Source organism: Pseudochaenichthys georgianus, chromosome 15 (assembly GCF_902827115.2).
Source record: "Pseudochaenichthys georgianus chromosome 15, fPseGeo1.2, whole genome shotgun sequence".
Classification (NCBI taxonomy): domain Eukaryota; kingdom Metazoa; phylum Chordata; class Actinopteri; order Perciformes; family Channichthyidae; genus Pseudochaenichthys; species Pseudochaenichthys georgianus.
Genome location: NC_047517.1, coordinates 3954044 through 3975763, shown reverse-complemented (window position 1 = coordinate 3975763; position 21720 = coordinate 3954044). Strand labels below are relative to the sequence as shown.

General features: G+C 47.9%; 1 protein-coding gene across 3 annotated transcripts in view; it reads left to right on the top strand.

The window, feature by feature from the left end:
- fbxw4 (F-box and WD repeat domain containing 4) overlaps positions 1–21720 on the top strand; it is a 104028-nt gene that overhangs the window by 44383 nt on the left and 37925 nt on the right. For 2 of the 3 annotated variants that reach the window (XM_034100085.1, XM_034100083.2), the window contains exon 6: positions 19615–19680. The exons of the other annotated variant lie outside the window; for it this stretch is intronic. In XM_034100085.1, the coding sequence (XP_033955976.1) occupies positions 19615–19680 (66 nt within the window). The remainder of the gene's footprint in view (positions 1–19614; positions 19681–21720) is intronic. 3 annotated transcript variants of the gene reach the window in all.

Below are 21720 nucleotides of genomic sequence, written 5' to 3'. Positions count from 1 at the left end.
AGACCGCAGAGACCCGCTGGTGGTGCTAGCTGTTCAGCTAGCCAGTCTCTTCGGAAACCGGCCGGCAGCGTGTGGAGCTCAGCGGCCGGGCCGCCAGCTGTCATGTCGATGGAAACGACACCGGGACCCGGACACGGGTGGATATCTCCAGAGAGCAGGAGACACAGCAGAGCCAATAGCCCAATAGTCTCCTTTTTTCGTTTGTGTCCCTTTTTTGTGTTGGAGAGAGTCTGCCAGGAGTGCCAGATGAATGTACTGTAGATTACATGCCGACCATGGCCGAAGTGCTTGATATTCAACCATGTTGCTGGTGCAGATAATGATGTACCCCCCGTGTGTTGTTTTACCAAGGGGGCAAGATGAGTAGTGTAGCCAAACAGAGGCCCGTGATTCAGAACAACCACGCACAGATAGACCGCTGCCACTGCGCCCGAACTGCCCGCCGCCATCTTGATTCTACACATGAAGGGCATCCATGACCCTGTCTGTTGTCAAACAAGACTCAACAGGTGTGTGCTGGGCGGTTGCAGATGTGTAGCACTGAGTCACGGCTGATAGAGACTTGGCTTTGAAGTGAGAGCTCTCATTAGCTTGTATGTTTACATAATTAATATTGCAGTTCTGGTACTGACCCTAGATTTCCAGTAGCTTGTATGATTACTTGAACATTATTGCAGTTGTTTTAAGTTAGGTTGCTTTTTAAATCATTTGAAACAACACTTGGACAGGTCTGGATGATATTCACTATCAAAGCAAAGTACTGAGAGAGGAGTAACATTTGACATGAGTTACCTGCCCCACTGAGGTACACTTTCAAATTGAACAGATCATTTACAAGGGTTGTCATGATTTTGGACTTACTGTTGTACATTCCAAAATAATATGGTTCTTTACCGTGAACGTTTTTAAAAGAAGAAAAATCTATGTCTTATGAATTATGACTTTCACTTTCTCTTTTTAACTCCAGGATTGACATTCATAGCAGAATAAGTGGTCTCAATACAACATTTAAATCAAATAGTTTCCTTAAGATCACATTTAAAAGTGGATTTGGTTCTATATTTGTTTTACGATGACTGTCCTGTGAAACAAGAACACACTGAAACGCTTCTCACGATAAGAGAAGGCGTGGCAGGCTGCTGGTCACTCAGGAGCAGAGCCAGTAATGTCTAACACTGCGCGCTGCCAATTTCCTCCCAGACTAGGCGGGTATCCTCACTTGGAGAGGGGGTGGGGTTCTGCGTGGGGGTACGCTACACTGACCACTAGAGTAGAGAAAGGGGGTGGGCAGAAGCCAGTGAAGGGAGAAGCTACCCTGAAGAGAGGTGAGAACAGGGAGGGGGTTCCAATTGTTTTGTCTAGAATTCCTCAAGCACAACTACAAAGATGTTGTAGGGGCCAAAAGCGCTTTGGAAAGATTCCAAAAGAAGAAAATGATTGTTGGATAAACCGTCCCCAATTCGCCACTTTCTCACCACCACCGGGGGAGGACGACCTCTGACCTCCGATATCAAAGTACATGGTGACGCCACAGCAGCCACCCAGCCAGCCAGAGCCCGCCCTCTCCGACAATACCCCCCCACCACTGCCACCAGCAACCAACCTCACACACTCCAATTTCACCCCCACTGCTCTGCCCCACTCAACCGCAAGAAAAAGCCAGAAATGCATGTCTTTCCCTTTGGTCTCTCTCGAGCCGTCCCTGTGGCTCAGGAGTCAAGAATTCAATTAGTTAAAAAAAGAGAAGAAAAGAGCGAGGCTGCAACAATGCAGCGATAAGGGGCAGAATGTGCGTTCCCACACGCTAAATACAGGCCGCTTTCCCTGGGGCCCACAGAGCTAGGAGACCCGCACCACAGGAGACGAGAATAATCACAGCTCCCTCCGAACCCCCTCATTACACACACACACACACACACACACACACACACACACACACACACACACACACACACACACACACACACACACACACACACACACACACCTGCTTCATGCAGACACGTATTACAGGCAGAATTTCCCTTGAAACGAGACACACCTTGCAGACGCCCCACACTTAGTACACACATAAAGACCCACACACTCACGCACACACACACCTCTGCACATACAGACCTCTCATTACACGCTGGCCTCATACAGGTGTTCTCCGGTGTCAGGTTCACTCGGCCTGATGTAAGACATGATAAAAACACACAAGCAGCTGTCTGTTTCAATACGTCCCAAACATCTCATGCGTGGAAGATAATGAAAGATGTGTTCTTGTGTTCCTGAACACATACAGCATGTCCTTCAAAGATCAACAGAACATGTCTGTTTGTGTACCTGTATGATTAAGTAAAGCCTACTGTTTCAGCTCATGGAAGCTCATGGATTAGCTCCACCTGCTTTATGATGTTCCATGGGAGTGCTTTTTATTAAAGTGAATACATCATCAGTACCAGGTCATCTCTGAACTGAATGCAAACGGTTCCATGTTTGGATGCATTATAGGAGACATCATATTATTACAACGTAACACAGAAGTATATAGTAAAGGTACAGTTAGTCATTCAAAGTCTTCTCGGGGAAGTTGTAATTGGAAGTGTGTTTAATTATTACTAACCGATAACTATATTTGTAAATATATATATATATTGTGGCATCTTTGGAGCGGTTTCTTTAAAGCTACTGTGTTCTCTTCACAGTGGAGCATGTTTTTGATCTTAAATGATCACATTGTTAAAGATTAATAAGTTAATGTTTGTTCTTTAGTGAATTGGTGACCAGATTTCATACATGTTGAGGATGATGAGTTAAAGCAGCCGGTCAGATGAGTTCTTCTATGGAATTATGTATAGTTATTTTTGTTTGTAGACCTTGTTTAACATTAAGACATGTGTATGAAAGTCCTCGTAGCACGTGTTAAAGTACAGGTGTGTGTGTTGAAGCGGGCCGCGTGTGATGTGTGTCGTCCACACAGCACATCATCCTAATGAGCATCACTCCCACCACGCCTGGGCCAGAGCGCTCTGTGATCACTGGACCTGGCCTTCACTGCGTCCTCGTGTACAGGTGGTCAGTCGCGCTCCCTGCTGACCGAGACCTGCTGACCTCCACCGAGACCTGCTGTCCTCCACCGAGACCTGCTGTCCTCCACCGAGACCTGCTGACCTCCACCGAGACCTGCTGTCCTCCACCGAGACCTGCTGTCCTCCACCGAGACCTGCTGACCTCCACCGAGACCTGCTGTCCTCCACAGAGACCGGCTGTCCCCGGCTCACACTGACCGGCTGTCCCCGGCTCACACTGACCTGTCCCCGGCTCACACTGACCGGCTGTCCCCGGCTCACACTGACCTGTCCCCGGCTCACACTGACCTGTCCCCGGCTCACACTGACCTGTCCCCAAGCCATTGTGACGGCTTCTCGCCTGTACCAATGCTAAACACATCCATTCATCGAGACACTTGTGTTGGGAGTCATAGGGACAGAGCTCAGTGTTTCCTCTCCATATATACATATACATATATATATATATATATATATATGTGTGTTTATTACATTACATTACATTACATTGCATTTAGCTGACGCTTTTATCCAAAGCGACTTACAATAAGTACATTCGACCAGGAAGATACAACCTTGAAGAAAACAGAATCATATAAGAACATCAGGTTTCAAAGAGCCAATCGTTTCAAGTGCTGCTCAACTGGCTTTAGATAAGCCAGTCCTTTATTAGTATATAAGTGCTCTGTTAGCAGTTCTTTGTTAGTCATTCTATCGCTCGAGGTGGAGTCGAAAGAGATGAGTTTTCAGTCTGCGCCGGAAGGTGTGTAAGCTTTCTGCGGTCCTGATTTCAATGGGGAGCTCATTCCACCATCTTGGAGCCAGGATAGCAAATCCACGTGTTTTTGCTGATGGGAACTTGGGTCCCCCTCGCAGCGAGGGTGCAGCGAGTCGTTTGGCTGATGCAGAGCGAAGTGCACGTGCTGGGGTATACGGTTTATGTTGGGAAAATACTGAATGTGCTCTTCCAATATCAGAGTAGCGCATGGTGACAAAGGTCCTGCGCAGCTGTGCAGGCAACAGAACGTAGATGCCCCAGAGAGCGTCAGGACACACTGGTGTAGGCACGACAGCTGGGACGATGATCAACACGATTCAGCCTCTGGAGACAGACATGTGAGTCATGTGTGTTGCTTACACAGGCCTGAGCTAATCTGAACTGTCTACATCTATCTATCTATCTATATATATATATATATATATATATATATATATATAGGAGTTGGGGTTTAGGGTGATGACCAGTCCGAAATATAATATAATATTGTTAGGTCAAAACAAAGAACAACTCACATTATGGATGATCTTGTCCTTCAAAATACCTGATCATCTGAATATCCCAAAGTAACATGTTCTCTTTTATATAATCCCCATCATGTGTATGTTGTCGTTTATAGAGTCCATGTTAGGGTTGTGCTGTTTCTGTGCATCCATGATCTGTTAACGTGTACTTGTCTCTCGGGGGCTCCCCGGTAACCCTGTGCGCTGCAGGGTGGAGGACAGGGGGGGGGTGTGCTGCACTAAAGCATTGTGTGATGTTTAAGGCGTGTGGCGCAGTGGACTAGTACGTTGGTGTTGGGATCAGGGGGTCACAGGTTCAAACCCCACTGCAGTCAGCATGTGGTTGTGTCCCTGAGACGCTTCACCCCAAAGTGCTCTGTGGGGATCGCCCTCAGTACTGAGTATGTGAGTCGCTTTAATAAAAGCGTCTGACAGGTGACATGTGGTGTGATGTTTGATAACTGAACTCCATTGATCCATTGATTCTATTTCACAGCACTAGAGGGGTAGCTAGCCAGCATTAGCATGTTATTGTGTCTGGTGGGCCCGGTGCTAGGTTTCAGCCGGTTCCAGCCGGGTGCACAGAGCTGAGGGGCCGCTGAGGAATGTCCTGGTGACCCTACACACGGGAGACACAAACAGAAGCCAAAAGGGCCACAGGGGGGTGGGGACGGGACGGGACAACAGGTTGCTGTGTGAGTGTGTGTGTGTCCATGCATAACACTGTGCCTTTTTGAGAGAAAGTGCATGTTTATATGTGCATGCATACGTTTGCCCATGCATTTTGGTGTGTGTGTGTGTGTGTGTGTGTGTGTGTGTGTGTGTGTGTGTGTGTGTGTGTGTGTGTGTGTGTGTGTGTGTGTGTGTGTGTGTGTGTGTGTGTGTGTGTGTGTGTGTGTGTGTGTGTGTGTGTGTGTGTGTGTGTGTGTGTGTGTGTGTGTGTGTGTGTGTGTGTGTGTGTGTGTGTGTGTGTGTGTGTGTGTGTGTGTGTGTGTGTGTGTGTCAGTGGGGGTCAACACTTGTACCCCTTGCCATTGTCTCCCTCCCTGACCGATATAAAAGCATCATAACCCTTTGAGCTCGGACATATTTAGAAAGCAGATAAAAGCACTTTTTACAAACTAGATACACGTCAGGCACAAAGCCCGGGGTCAAGCGCAACGAATTAACAACCCTCTTTCTGACGGGGGCGGGGTGGGGGTGGGGGTGACAGGGCAAAGCTAAAGCGCCTGCTGAGTCCGTAGCCAAATGCCTCCACATTCCCAGAGCGGGATGTGGGCCGTCCTCCTGCATTCATGTGTAATTGCTCCTCAGGCCAGAGGCTGAGATAAATACGGACTTACTTTTTGTGTTTGTATTATGTCCCCTAATAGAGGACTTGTTTGGAATTCCCTAATTCCAATTAAAGTCAAGACGGACATTCTGGAAGTATTTAAATCATTTGTCACTCAGGGTCACGAGCGCACATCAGCCGGGTTAACATTCAAACCCAGACCTTTCAAAGGTCATCTCTTTTTGGAAGCTTTTAAATACTGCAAATATAAGACATACTTACACAAACATTTTTTTTTTTTTTAAATCTGCTTCTTAGGCTCAAAGTGTATTTGATCATTTAAGCTAGGTCCCAGTCCACACCATAAATAAAATCAACCTTTAATATTGTCTGTAGGGAACGCTAGGGGTCAGCGGGTAAACGGGAGAGACGGGTAAGAGAACACTCGGGTATAATAAGAATAAAACATGTAAGTAACAGAATGAATTCAAATAGGTAACACTGTTTACATATATGAGTAATTCTGAATACTATATATGTATAAACGTGTGCGAGTCCCGAGTAGGAACATACAGCCCAAGTGGTGTGTCCCACAGGCTCTGAGTCCGCTCAAACTCGCCTGTTTGCAGTTGTCTCTCTTCCACAGGGTTCCACTTCATGCTGACACCAATAGTTTAATAATTAAATTATGGAAGACATCAATGAATACTACTTTGATGAATCGTCGTAGTATCAATTATCAGGCAAATAAAACATTTGCTGTCGAGCTTGTTACATCATTGTAAATCCAATGGGGCTGGGAGGTTCACTCCAATAAATACAGATAAAAGGTCTCTGTCTTTGAATTGTCTCCGATGTGGCGGGCAGCTCACACGCTCCACAGCCGCACAGCATGCATTCACTCTGGACCTGCTGCTGTAACGGTTATGTTAATAGGTCATCTATCTAGGTCCAATAAAGAAGAATGTAACGGTAGTAATGTAGTAAAGGTAGAAATGTAATAAAAATAACATGTTGCGTTTAACTACTGTACCCCCCCCCCACCCTCTCAGCCAGTGGACGCTGCAGGTTCTTGTACTCTACAGGATTTTCATAGCAATAGATTTGAATGAAAATGCATCAGTAATAATGTAATAATATGTGTCTCTTCATATCTTTAATTGTGTGTGCGGCTAGCTGATGAGGTTACCCAAACGGCCCAGCATGCTGCTAATGATGAGTGGGGGGGCACAGATCAGGACTCTGTTTGCTCAGAGATGTGACTGTGTGTGTGCATTTGTGTGTGTTTAGGGGGGACACCTGCCCCACATGAGGCGAGAGAGTCTGTGACCCTAGCAGCTATAATATCAGTGCAAGCTCTGACCCCAGGTTGGGCCCGTTTGGCCCTTCAGCAGGGGGAGAGCTGCCCTCATTATACGGCTGCTGTCCTCTGCCGGGGCCGCAGCCCACTGAGGGGGAAGTAATGTGAGTAATGGAGAGTAATAGGGTCCAGATAGTGAGTTTGGCTGTAACCCTATTGTATCCTGTGTTAGCAGGGTCAAAGGTCACCCACCAGCACAGTGGACCCAGCCCCACCCGACCCATTTGGGCCATAAATGAGTTTACCCAACACTAATTACTGAGGGCCCGCCAATTGGCAGCACTGCTTAACGGATCTGACAGCTGCCCCCCCCCCCCCCCCCCCCTGCTCTGCTCCTCGTGGACTGTGGCTGTTCTCCAGAAGGTTCTGAGTGAACCACAGTCTGCATCGTCTCAGCAGCGTGGTTCTTCATGGTGGCTCTTCTGTTGAGGAGCGCCCGGTGGCATGGGGGCTTAAGGGGGCTTAACCTGCGAACCAGGGCATGTCAGAAGTGCAGCCTCCCTGTTACTGCGCTCGCCTCTTGTTTCCTGTTAGCTCTTGACTTTCCACTGGTCGGCACATCTTCTGTGTTGTCGATAGCTGGAATCCTCACAAGGTCTCCAATCGGCAACAGATTGTGTCCGTGTAGTGTTTTCAGCTTCCCTTTCCCACTCTGAGGTTTCAGCTTATAAACAGGCAGGTTTGGCATCTTCTCTGCCACAACATAGAGAACCTCACACCAACGGTTTCCACGGTTTGTCTAAGAAACAATTAAAATCCCATTTATTTCGACTTGGGAGGGATTTACGTGAGCAACATCAGTTCCTGGCGACAGTAGAAGGTTGTTGCAGAAGCCGTGACGCTGGGATTGCAAAGTAGCTGGAACACGACCGCACAAAACACATTTATTACCTCAAGTAATAGGAGAGAAACTATAGGTTACTTATGTAACCCCAGTCCTCAGAGTAACATGAAGTGAGATGTCTCACTATGGGATGCGCCTCATCGCGGAGAGGCATCAATCTCATTACGCCAATCCTGATTGGCTGGTGATCTTGACGTCAGCGTCAGGGGAAATCACCCCCTATAAGTAGCTTGCGCCACAACGCATGCGTCATACAAAATAAGCACCTCTTCTCGCCTTCACCATAGCAAGGAGGGCCGTCTGGTGAGACATCTCACTTCATGAGAACTCTCAGAACTGGGGTTACGTAAGTAACCTATAGTTCTCATTCATAACACTCCGTTCGATGTCTCACTATGGGATATTGTAGCTCCCGTATTGCCAGACGAACTTATCTCAAAAATCACCGATCAACCAGAATTTAACAGGTAGAGTCCTGACTCAACAAGGTGCCCAGCACTGCTCGGGCCACGCTTGGAGCGGATACGTCTAGCCTGTAAAAGCGGACAAAAGTGAGCGGCGAGGACCAGCTCGCCGCTGCACAGATGTCTTGGATGGAAACACCCTTGAACAAAGCCCAGGATGTAGCCAGGCCCCGAGTCGAGTGAGCCCGCAGACCCGTAGGTGCTTGCAAATTCTGACACGTATAGGCAGGGCCGGATTAACCATATGGGCAACCTGGGCAAGTGCCCAGGGGCCCTTGAGCAAAGTGGGCCCTCAGTGACAAGATTAAAAAAAAAATATATATATATTTATTATTATTTAATTTATTTCGGGCACAACCTCACCCATCATACATTGTTTTTAAATGACACTCACTCTTCGCTATAAATAACACAGCTTTTCTATAGGGTCAAATTAATATATTTTCTAAACCGTCTCTGTACTGTAGGTCTCACTATGTATGCACTATGTATGCGCTCAAATGTATTACTACGCGGCGGCAGTGTATAGCCGAATCACAGCCCCACCCTCACTCATGTCACATTTTGTCACGTGAGCAGAAAAAATGGATGGTGCCGGTAGCCAAACGCCCCCAGCGGGGCTGCGAAAAATAAAGAAAAAGAAGAGAGAGTGGCGGCTACATTAAAAAATGTGCCAACAATAAATAGCTTTTTCAAAAAAGCAAAAAGTAACGAAATACGCCAGCAACAACCACAAGGAACAGTGGCGGCGGTAACGGAGGATGTTGTTGAGCTAGCAGTTAGCCTTGAACCTAGCATGCTAACGCAGCAGCAAGTAGAAGAGGAAGATAAAGATGAAGACGAGCCTGACGAGGACGTCACAGAGCAGGGTGAAGGTTCGAGTTCATCGGAAGTTCCCTGTGTCTCTCAGGACCCGCACAATGGGGATTCATTGCTGGAAATGTCCAGGAGGAGACTTTGATGAAAGAGGTTTCATACTTTCATAATCGGGCAACAAAGTATCCAGCATCTCGGAGGGAGACCGATGCTAGCGGCCGGACACACTCACTGACCAATGATATGCTGACAAGACAGCTTCACAATGGAGAAATCGTTCAACGCGATTGGATTATTTATTCTCCATCTACCGGAGCAATTTATTGTTTTGCCTGCAAACTTGTATCCACGCACAGCCACAGCAATGCATTTGTTCTCGGCTTTAGTGATGGGAAGCATCCCGAGAGGATAACGGAACATGAGACGAGTGGTGAGCACAGAAAATGCATACTTTCACTTGTGCATCGCACTAAACTCATGGGCACTGTGGATGCTTCTCTAGGGATACAGGTCGACACAGAAAGTCAGTACTGGAAGGATGTATTGAGACGTGTAGTTGCGGTGATTACATTCTTGAGTGAGAGTGAATGACGAACTTTTAGGATCCGCACATAACGGGAACTACCTGGGAATCCTGGAGCTGCTCGCGCAGTTCGATTCATTTTTAAAGGATCATTTGCAGAAGTTTGGCCAGAAGGGACGTGGTAGGACTTCATACTTGTCATCAACTATCTGTGAGGAGTGTATTGGTTTGATGGGTGACAGAACAAAGGACGCAATAGCAATAGAACTACAGCGAGCACGGTATTTCTCTGTCATCGTAGATTCTACACCTGACATGTCTCACGTCGACCAATTAACTTTCGTTTTCCGATTTGTGAGTGAGAAAGGAAAAGTCATTGAGAGATGTATTGGATTTGAACCCATTCACAGTTACACTGGGTCAAGTCTGGCTGACTGCATGATGAAGATGGTCATTGATATGGGGCTGGATCTCTCAAACTGCCGTGGCCAGGATCATGACAACGCATCCAACATGTCAGGAAAATATAATGGGCTGCAAACTCATCTCAAGAAAAGCAACCCACTCATACATTACATTCTGTGCGCGGCACACTCCTTGAATTTGGTTGGTGTCAACTGTGTTGAAAGTAGTTGTCGTGAAGCAAGCCAGTTTGTTGATATACTTCAAGCACTTTATGCTTTTTGCTCTGCTTCTACCCACCGATGGAATAAAGTGTTCACTGAAAACGTCACACTGAAGCTAAAATCTCTCTCCTGTACAAGATGGAGCTGCAGAGGAACTCCACAAGAGCTCTTTGTGAGAATTACACTGCAATAAGAGGGGCTTTACAAATGTTGGCGGCTGAAGACGAAGAGCGCCAGGACGCACGGCGAGAGGCCTCTGCGCTGTGTGGCAAACTTGGGAAACTAGAGACTGCTCCGCTGACAATATTTTGGGACACTGTACTGCACCAACTCAAGCTTACGAGCACTAGCTTGCAAAAGAAAGACATCGACCTAATGACCGCTGTGCGACTTCTGGAATCGCTGCGCACTTATGTTGCATCACTACGAGGGACATTTTCAGACTTTGAGACATCTGCCCGGGCCGTCATGGCGTGACACAGACATACCAGCACGAGACTCACCGTGTTGGTAAAAGACGAGTATTTGATGACGAGGTGGTACTGACTGGCAGTACAACATTCCAGGTTGAGACATTCAATGTCATTATTGACAGGTTGCTCTCAGAACTTAGCAAACGCCTGGATGCATACAAAGACATACATGATCACTTTGGAGTCCTATTTGACATCTCCGCAGACGGGCCAATATTCTCTCTTCATCATATCCTACTGACTTGGATAAGTCATTAGGAGATGAGCTGATCCAGTTTAGGGCTTTTGTCAGCACAGAGCCAGATAAAACTCCTGCAAACAGACTGCAGGTGGTGCTTAAACATGGACTACAGACAACATTCCCCAATATTTTTGTTGCGCTCAGGATTTTTCTCACACTACCTGTAACCAACTGCGAGGGTGAGAGGTCCTTTTCACAGCTTACACGCATCAAAAATGAACTTAGGACAACCATGGCTCAGAAGAGACTTTCAGCCCTTTCTTTGATGGCCATCGAGTCTGATCTTGTGAGGGATCTGGAATTTTGAATGACCTAATCACAGACTTTTCAAAGAGAAAGGTAAGGAAGAAACACTTCTAAAAGGTAAGATCCACTGGTCTCTCATACACTCAATCATTCACTCTCTCTCACAGCGACAACGCTCACTCTCTCTCCCTCTCACATACACCACACACACACACACACACACACACACACACACACACACACCACACACACACACACCACACTCACACTATCTTCCATCACATACAGTATACTGATCACTTAGTTGAGCAACCACACCATTTCACTACATAATATACTTTTGTAACTCTCAATGTTTGTAACTAATAAAACTCCTCGTGTACGTATACAGCCAGCCAGTCATATTTTGGCATTAAGTCGGGTGCTACTCTGAGGTTTTGAGTGATATTACCTAGCCATACACTGTCTTGGAATCTTATCCATTGTATTTTGTCTTGTGATGTTTGACTAAAAGGGGCAAAAGGCTAGACCTACTTTGGTTGAACTATGTGGCTGCGTCCCTGCTTTTGACAAATAGGTGTGCGATTTGACATGCCAGATTGACTGAAAATTCTAAATATTGGTCATGTTGGTAGGATTGGGTAGGCGTGGTGTTACTTGTTGGGTTGGGGGGGGGGGGCCCATGAGCGCTCAGTGCCCAGGGGCCCCTGCAGGTACTAATCCGGCCCTGCGTATAGGCCAAAGCAATTGCCTCCACAATCCAGTGTGAGAGCCGTTGCTTAGTAACAGGCTTGCCCTTGTGAGGGTTAGCCCAGGACACGAAGAGTTGGTCATTAAGACGAAGCTCCTTTGATCTGTCCATATATGTGTGTAAAGCCCGGACTGGACACAACAGATCCTGCTGCTGCTCCCCGGAGGAAACCAGCGGCGGAGGAAATGCCTCAATGTCAATTGGGGTACAGGAACCAACCACCTTTGGTGTAAAGGCAGGGTTGGGCTCCAACAACACTCTCGTTTGCCCTGAGGCGAACTGAGTGCATGAGGGATGTACAGACAGTGCATGAATATCGCTGACCCGCTTGGCGGATGCCAGGGCCAGTAACAGCACTGTCTTGAGTGACAGATGTTTCATGTCAGCTCCTTCCAGGGTTCAAATGGGGTCATTCTGAGCCCATTCAAACCACTGCCAGGTCCCATAGGGCACCAAGCGACCTGGAGACAGGGAGGAGCCTGCGAGCCCCTTTCATAAAACGGCAAACCAAAGGGTGTTGGCTAGCCGTTTTACCCTCAAAGCCCACATGGCATGCAGCAATAGCAGCCAGGTACCCTTGATCGTGGAGAAAACTCTGTGTTTATCTATCAAGTCCTGTAGAAATGATAAAAATCACCCCGACAGGACATTGAAAAAGAGACGTGTCCTTCTTGAAGGCACCACTCCTCAAACACCCCTCCACTTACAGTCATAGAGAGACCTGTGGAGGAAAGCTCTCGCACTCTGAATAGTGTTTATCACCTTCTGAGGGAGTCCCACTGTATTCAGATTGTACCACTCACTGGTCAGGCCCATAGTGCCCCGCGCTCTGGACGTGGGTAAAGGATCGCCCCCCCCCGCCTGAGACAATCTGTCCCTGCGTGGTGGGGGCTGCCATGGCTGCCCGCACAACAGCTGGTATATCTCCGCCAGCCCGTACATAGGGCTAGGGCGGAACCAATCAGTATAAATGTGTGGCGTTTGTTTCCTTCACTCTGGCCAGAGTTGGGGGGTAACAGAGCCAGGGGTGGGAACGCGTACAGAGGACCCGGAGGTCAAATCGTGTACAAGTGTGTCCCCGCCTAACAGTGCGTTTAAATCGGTGCATTAAAGAGAACGGCTGTCATTGAGCATTTTTTCTTTATGCGAACAGACTTAACGCGGCTCCGCCGTAACGCACCCACAGCGGACTCACGATCCTTGGATGAGGAGTCCAGTCTGCATAGAGTGGTGCACCCCTGGACAGTAGTTCTGTCCGAGGTGCATCACTCCCGGTACCTGTGTCGCTCTCAGAGAGCAGAGACGTCTGCCGCGCCAAGGGATCAGTTTGTGTGCCAGTGTGTGTGACTGGAGACAACGTAACCTCCCTTGGCGGTTCATACACGATATCGTGTTGTCTGTCCTCACGAGGACATGGTGTCCTCTGAGAGAAGGCAGGAAGCGTTTTAGGGTGGGGAACACCGCTAAAAGCTCCGGGTGATTTACGTGCGCCCGCTGGAGGTCTCTGCTCTAGGGACCTCTCACCGGGCGACCTTCGTAAATACCCTATCAGCCTGTCTGACATGCGTCCGTGGTGACCACCTTCCGTGAAAGGACAGCACCCGTAGGCGCGTCCCGCACTAGAAAAGTCGGGTGTAGTGCCACTACGCATTACATAATAACCAATACTCTCCGCACGCCGTGGCGCGCGGGGTTTAGTGTTATTATGAGCCCCATGTTGAGCGGGTGCTTTACGAGGACATTTGTCTGCGTAATCTGACTCCGCTCGGTGGGCTTTATAGATAAAACCCTTCTTTCTAGGAGAGAGAGAACCTCTCTCTCCAGAATATGGGTTGACTCTCTCTGGGCTTGTGAAAACAGATAAAGTGTAACTGTTTTGAGAAGCCCAGGCAGATGTCGTGAGTATCTCCTGCTGTATGCTCCTTAGAGCCAGCTGAGATGTCACGCTTACGGCTCCAGCCGGCACTGCGCATGTGTGTGACGGTGGTGCCTTCACAGCCTCAGCCGGCACTGCGCGTGACGGAGGTGCCCTTACAGCTCCAGCCGGCACTGCGCATGTGTGTGACGGTGGTGCCTTCACAGACCCGCCAATAATCCGCCTTTTTGAGAGATGCCGTAGCTGCTCTCAGAAGGGGAACAATTGACAGGCTGTATATTGGCTTCATTGATTTTCTTTTCATTTTTTTTGAGCTGCGCCCTCGGCCTGAAGCCTGGATGCGTCAGCGGCAAATGTTTTATGACAGAGGAATCAATCAATGTGTGACATGTGTCTTGTGCGGACTTGAGGATGGTGTTTAGGCATCTCTCGAGGCGGCTGGAACACATTCACGGAGGGGAGAAGGAGGGGCTGTCACGCCGCTCATTTCTTCTTCCTCGACTGCTGGCCGAAATTCTGGGTTGCAGCCGGAACCGGAGATTTTCTCGGCCAACTTGCCCTTGGCTCCAGCCTGGGCTGGGGACTCGGGGTGGGCTGCGACCTCTGCTTGTCCGGTGCTTTAAACCGAGCAGAGTTTGAGACAGCTTGGGTGAAGGACTGCTGCTGCGAAGGCAGCGGCTGGACCCTTCCAAATGTCCGTGACCGCTGCCATCTCGTCCAGAGTGGCTGCCCCCGGGTTACCCGACAGGTACTCGCAGAGCTCCGCTTGGTAGGCGGTTAGCAGCGAGGACACGTTCAGGGCCCTGGCGGACAGCGCTGCCGCTTTGTAGGACTTTTCGGTCATTGTAGACTGAAAGCGGTCCGCCTTTGCTGGCAGCGTGGGGTTCCTGCTCGCCACCAGCGGTTCCATGGGCGGTATGCGGAGCAGGCCGAGCTTCTCCATCCCATCGCAGTCCAGGGAGGAGGCACCCTGAATTGGGACCTTGTTGCTGAAGGGAGGACCACGAGACCGACACTTCATCCAACATTTCTGGAAAAACCGGGAGGAGTTGCCTCCCTTTGCCCGCTGTTTGGGGAAGATGCTTCCCCTCGTAGCGGGACCTGGAGGTCTCCTTGGCCATTTCAGGCCATGGAACATTGAGTCTGACCGCAGCGCGTTTGCACACGGCCTGCAGGTCCATGCTCAGACCGGGCGAAGCTGGTGTGCTGTCGCCCGGGAGAGCAGCCCTCGCTCCAGGCTTTGCAGCCTGGGCCGATGACATGAAGGTATCCTCTTCTTGTTCATCTGACTCGGACAGGAGGAACGCCAAGGCGTCCCCCTCCTCGTCCTCCTCATAATCCAACTTGAGGACATCCTCCGCGGGTGAGACCATGGTGAGGTCTAACCGGGAGCCCCAGCTTGGTAAAGCGCGGGAATCCGTTCCCGCGTGACTTGTCGTCACCGGGTCCCGGCCTGCCAGGGCGCGGGATTCCGGTTCTGAGGCCATCGCTGATAATGAGCCCCAGACCGACACGGAGAGGTCTGTGGCGGACGCCCCCGTGTCCTGACTGCCGGCCGGCGGGTCCATGGACATGGGGGGGTCCTGTTCTGACAGGCTAGCTTGTCGTGCTAACCGTCGGCGTAGGCTCTTGACTGTGAAGCGGACACAATGTCCGCATGAGCCGGGGTTGTCGATAGCGCCTCGGGCGTGTTCCAGCCCGAGGCAGGCACACCAGACCTCTGGTATGTGTCTGTGCCCGAGATCTTCAACCCGCAGCCGCAGAGTCGAGCCACCGAGTCCCTGACTCCTCTGGTGTGAGGGAGAGGTGCGTCCATCTTGGCCGCCTCGTGGCGTGGAGAGGGCCCGCTCTCGACAGGTGGGACGGGAGAAAAGATAAAACCACCTTGTCCTTAATCCGGAGAAAAAGGACGGTGTGGGTCTTTTATTCCCGGAGAATACTGACTGGTGTGGCAGTATGCTCCTTTTTAATCCTTTTCCCCTCCGTGAGGAAGAGAAAAGAAAAACTTCCTCGCTACAGTGGTGTCGGTAGAGAGGGAGCGAGCTAGCAACAGGTGTGCTGCTAGCTTTAAAAAATCGGACCTACCTTACTTTCTCGTAGAGAAGGGCGAGGTCGATTTTTAAGTACTAACGGCGTTAGTACTACCGTCTTCCTGCGAAGCAGAAGGAGTAGCCGGCTAGCGCCCGTCGACCGAAATGGTATTTTGGGTTCAGTCTGTGGACAGTGAAGCTTGCCCGGCTACTGTGAGATGTGCTCTGAAGCGAGAAGAGGTGTTTGAATGACGCATGCGTCGTGGCGCAAGCTACTTATAGGCGGTGATTTCCCTTGACGTTGACGTCAAGATCACCAGCCAATCAGGATTGGCGTAATGAGATTGATGCTTCTGTTTGCTCCGCGATGAGGCGCATCCCATAGTGAGACATCGAACGGAGTGTTATGAATTAGAACTTCAGATCATACAACCCTTTATTTACAGCGCCATGCGGCCAAACATTGTCAGGTAAAACTAAAATAAATGTATAAAAGGAATATGCATCAAGGGTGGAAAAGCAAACTGGTTCTTAAGTTGTTTGCAGGTTGAACCAACTGTGAACCACAGTAGCCCCAGCCTGAAAGCAGAACAGACGTCATTTCAGTGGAAGAGGGGGAATAGCTAATACAAGCCCTCCAGACTGTTCCTGTTCTGATGTTCTCCTCCCTGATGAGGGTCGCCAGTCCAAGATGACCACAGAAACATTTCAGACATTACAGGAACAAAGCCTGAGCAATTGTGAACCTATCTTTTGAGTTTTCCAATCGACCTCTCGTCACTTCTCAGTTTCTCTTTACTTGCAGATTAAATATCCCTCTTACTGATATCTTTGGCACAGTCCACAAAAAGAGGACAAAGACACTGTGGAAGGCCGCACTGGTTGTCTTGTTTAAATGAAGGCAGGCTTGCTGCCAGTGTTTCTGACCTGTGCTCCAACACAGCTGGAGCTAATAGCTTCCTTCCTTTCTCTGTGGTTTACTGGCTGGGAGTTAACCTTGGGGTCAACATAAATGAAAATGCACTTAGAATATAGCCTACTTACAGTGCCTGAAACAATCTCTGGGACTTTCTCATTCCCGTACATATCTACATCTTTATCTGCAGGCTGCAAATGATTAGTTGGCCGTGTTCTATCCTCAAGCATAACAAAGGGGTTCATGCTTCACAGTTTAAGATCTACAGAAACATATTTCAGTGTAGTCATTGTGGAAGGCCAATTAATCATTCAATCAATCACTTGGATCCCCAGTATTTAACAATAGTTTTGAACTGAAATGTTTGATAGTGAGGGAGGTCTTTATGATCTCATGTAACCTTAGGTGTATTACCGCTGACTAGATGTGTTTAGTTGGATGACAACAATGATACTGTATTTCAGATTTTTGGATTATAATGAAAGTTATGTATTCTGTCACCACAACCTTCCCCCCCACCCTCACCGCAACTTCATCCCCAACCCCAACAGGAATTCAACAGAAATCCTTTCACGTAGTGATTTCCCTTCACGAGGCTACAGAAATGTGTTATAGATAGATAGAAACTTTATTTATCGCATACTGGTAAATCATTTTGTCACAGTAGCAGTGTTGACAAGCATTAGACGAGTTAAACATGTTTTATAGATACAATAAGATACAAATATAATACAATTAAAATTAACAAGTATTTATAATAAAAATTAACATTAGCATCAAGAAATTCACAATAGAAAGGACATATATCACTGTGCTTAAATAATACAAAATATAACGAAAGTATTGAATAAATTGAATGATCTACAATATACAATCTCACTGAGCTGAAGAAATATATAGAAATACATACAGACACATATCTCTATCTGCGTCTGTCTCCTCCATCTACAGTATTGTCTTCCAACCAGCAGCACTTCAGTAACTATCTGTGTGAGTAAAGGTGGGCCTCCCCCCTGTCCGTCAACCCTGTAGGAGGGCCCTAAGCCATGAGACTCGGCCTGGCCCAACAGAAGCCCCCCCACCACCAGCACCCCTGGTCACCACCCGCCCTCTACATAGCTTCTAACAGCCAGACACACCCTGTCAGCCCGCTCCCACAGCGCTCCTCCCTCTCCTTTCTCTGCCCCCCCCCCTCTCCACAGGCCTGGTATTCACTGTGCATACCTAGCTGCTAATTCCAACCTGCCACTCCAATCAAAGGATCACCACTGTGTTCTTCTGCTGGGAAACTGTGTGTGTGTGTGTGTGTGTGTGTGTGTGTGTGTGTGTGTGTGTGTGTGTGTGTGTGTGTGTGTGTGTGTGTTGTGTGTGTGTGTGTGTGTGTGTGTGTGTGTGTGTGTGTGTGTGTGTGTGTGTGTGTGTGTGTGTGTGTGTGTGTGTGTGTGTGTGTGTGTGTGTGTGTGTGTGTGTGTGTGTGTGTGTGTGTGTGTGTGTGTGTGTGTGTGTGTGTGTGTGTGTGTGTGTGTGTCACTAGGGCCCACTCCTTAAGTCAAGTGGGTAATGAGTAATACATAAAGAATACATCCCCAAAACTAAAGGGGAAAATGTAAGGTCCCTCTGACTAAATTACCAGCAACGTGGACGTAGACATTTTATAACAACAAAGGAAAGGAAACCATTGAGGTAGTAATGTCAGCCACCGGTGTACTTTACTTATCTTCTGATGTCGCTCAGTATATCTATACAAATGAATAATTTTACTATGAGAAGAAAGATTATTGAAATAGATAAAATAGGGGAACACATGCCATGTTATTAACAAGAGTTGACATGCTACGTCCCGTAGCCAATCTACTAATAGAAATATATCTACAAATATGGAGAATGTCCCTTGTTTTAATGGTTTTCTCTGCCAAAATATTTCTCATGTCACTCTTTATTTAAACACTGAAAGGTTTCCAGTGTAAACCTTTCTGTATTCACATGGAATGCAATTAAAACGAAAGTGTAGCCTAACACTAAAGCCTGTTTTAACTGAGAAATGAATAGAAGCTAGCATAAAAGAGGAGAAAGGATTGTCCTCTTCTGATACCAGAAAAAGAGAGACATTAAAGGAACTTAGGAGCAGGCGTAGCCATGTCTTGAGCTCATGTTCATAGAGCAGATGGGCAAACAAAGATCCACCATGGACTCACAATGACGACCTGGAAAATAAAAAAAGTTTCTCTGTTTGCTGGGCCATCAGACTTATCTCGTTAGTTGTCCTTTTTTTCAATATAGCAGAGGATATCTGCACATTTTTTAGGATCATTAAATGATATCAAATGTTTCGAGTTTTGCCATGTGTGACGACTTTGGTGGTGTTGGGGAAATATTTTCCTGGGCCCATAACTTTGACCCAGTTCATCAGTTTGTACAATGAGCACCTGCAACCTTGGGCTGTTGTGCGCTCAGTGTTTTGTCTCCCTGTCCCTGCCTGTTGGCTACAGCAGATAGAGGTTATAGTGCTTTGCCTGTTTTATCTTGGCATGTTGATTATTCTCTCAGAACCAGCTAAATACATGGGACTGGGTCAGATATCATCAGAATAGTTTGGCAGCAGCTGTGTCACCTCATGGCACATGACATGTCTTGTGAATTCTCCGGCTGAAGCTCCAAATAAACCATCAGTGTTTGCCATCACAATTCCAGCTCTCTCTTGTCTCTCTGAGTCCTGTCTGCATTGCTTCAGAAGTTTCCATCACAGGTGGCATCAACACTTTGTCCTGAGTTGAGTTGATCTGTTGAAGTGGTTCTGATGACACTAATCATGGTCTGTGTGTGTCGCTCGTCTGTGTGCAGATCCTTTGTAACAGGCACCGCATGCTGTGAGAACACGTCGCCTCTTCGCGTCTGGGATGTTGAACGGTAAGTCCTGTGCACTGCTAAAATAACTAGAGAATGCAATTCCTTGCTTTATGCTGAAAAGCTGACGCTGAACTGCTATGCTGGCTTTAATGTGTAAGAAGAAAGTGTAGAAGCAGGAATATTTGGATTACAGGGAATGGGTTTCATACAAATGAGCGTCATAGAAAAAGTAAAATAATACACACTATATTAAAAAGTTTCACGAAACTCCCAATGTACGAAAAATGTATAAGATTTAAGGTGTCAGTGAACTATTGAGCTACACTGAACAAAAATATAAACGCAACACTTTTGTTTTTGCTCCCATTTTTCATGAGATGAACTCAAAGATCTAAAACATTTTCTATACACAAAATAACCATTTCTCTCAAATATTGTTCACAAATCTAAAACAATGTGTGATAGTGAGCACTTCTCCTTTGCCGAGATAATCCATCCCACCTCACAGCTGTGGCATATCAAGATGCTGATTAGACATCATGGTTATTGCACAGGTGTGCCTTAGGCTGGCCACAATAAAAGGCCACTCTGAAACCTATTTTCGAAATCTTTATTTATTGATTCGATCACGTTACTCTGATGATAGTGTTCAAGACAACTGTCAAAATGTCTGAACTCGATCCTTAGAGTAATGTGTTACGGAGCCTTCTCTTCAATATTGTTTCCACATAACGAGCATTTTGGGCTGCTCTTTTCCAATGTGGAAGCAGAATGTGTGAAAGCATACAGCACGATGCGGGGTGTGTCTCTGGACATCTCTAGACTGGAATAGCCGGGCCCAGTACGTGAACTCGCCTCGCAGGTCGCAATTTCTACAGGCTCGCACTACCTGTTAGCATCTGGCATCTGTTAGCATCTAGCTCTCCTGCTTACAAACTTTTAGCCATCCCTGCTTATACAAGTAGTAGTTTTAGTTGTCTGCGATCTGCCGAGGCCTACTCCCACCTGTCGAGTACGGCTGTACTGAGGTGTTTTTTCCCCGGAGACGTCGCGAAGAGACGGAGCGGCTCCACCTGTTGCTGCCTGCGATCTGCGGAGGCCTGCTCGTCTCGAAGAGACGGAGCGGCTCCACCTGTTGCTGCCTGCGATCTGCGATTTACGGAGGCCTGCTCGTCGCGAAGAGACGGAGCGGCTCCAGCTGTTGCTGTCTGCGATCTACGGAGGCCTGCTCCCACCTATAGAATACGGCTATACTGGAGAGGTTTTTCCCCCGGAGACGTCGCGGAGAGACGGAGTGGATCCACGCTTCGGGCTTGGCCTGCTTCCACCGGGCGTGTGCTGCTGTGCGGAGGAGGATTTTACCACCGCTGGGGCCTGCTTTCCACCTGTCCTGGTTCTGCTGTTGCAGAGGCCTGCTTTCACCTCGGGGATACCACGGAGGGACCGGAGCGCTTCCACGCTGCTGTTTTCGCCTGTCCTTTGCTGCTGTGCTGATTTTGCTCCAGGAACATCGCGGATACTGTGTGCTGGTCTGGGAAAATGGCCCATATCGGGATTCTGCTGCTCCTGTTAACTGTTTTGGACTATGAGAAGATCTCTAGTCATTCTGAGAAGTCTACTGGATTCAGGTCTGTTCTGCCACCCGCAGTGGGCATCCCCTGCAAAGGTTCGGATGTGTTGCTCAAACAATTACCGGTTGCCTTGTCACAGACAATCTGCTCGACAAAATATGTTAGTCTTTTTTGTTTTCCTGCGATGATGGTTCTTCAGGACTGCTTCTTAAGCTCAAATCACACTCTCGCAGACTTTTCCGGTGTTTCTAAAGTAGATGACAATGTATGTGTCGTTTAAGAGGAAAAGATGCTTGTTGTTGTTATTACTGTCAGGAAACCTAACCCTGGTCCGCCCAGTAGTAGTAGTCAGATCGCTACTCCTGCTGATTTTAAAGCTAGATCTGGGTTGGGTTTCATCCACTTGAATGTGCGCAGTCTGTTAGGTAAACTAGATTGTGTCCGCATTTGGGTGAGCTCGACTGACGCTGACGTCATTGTTTTATCAGAAACATGGCTAAACAAATCTATTTTGGCCTCTGACATTGCC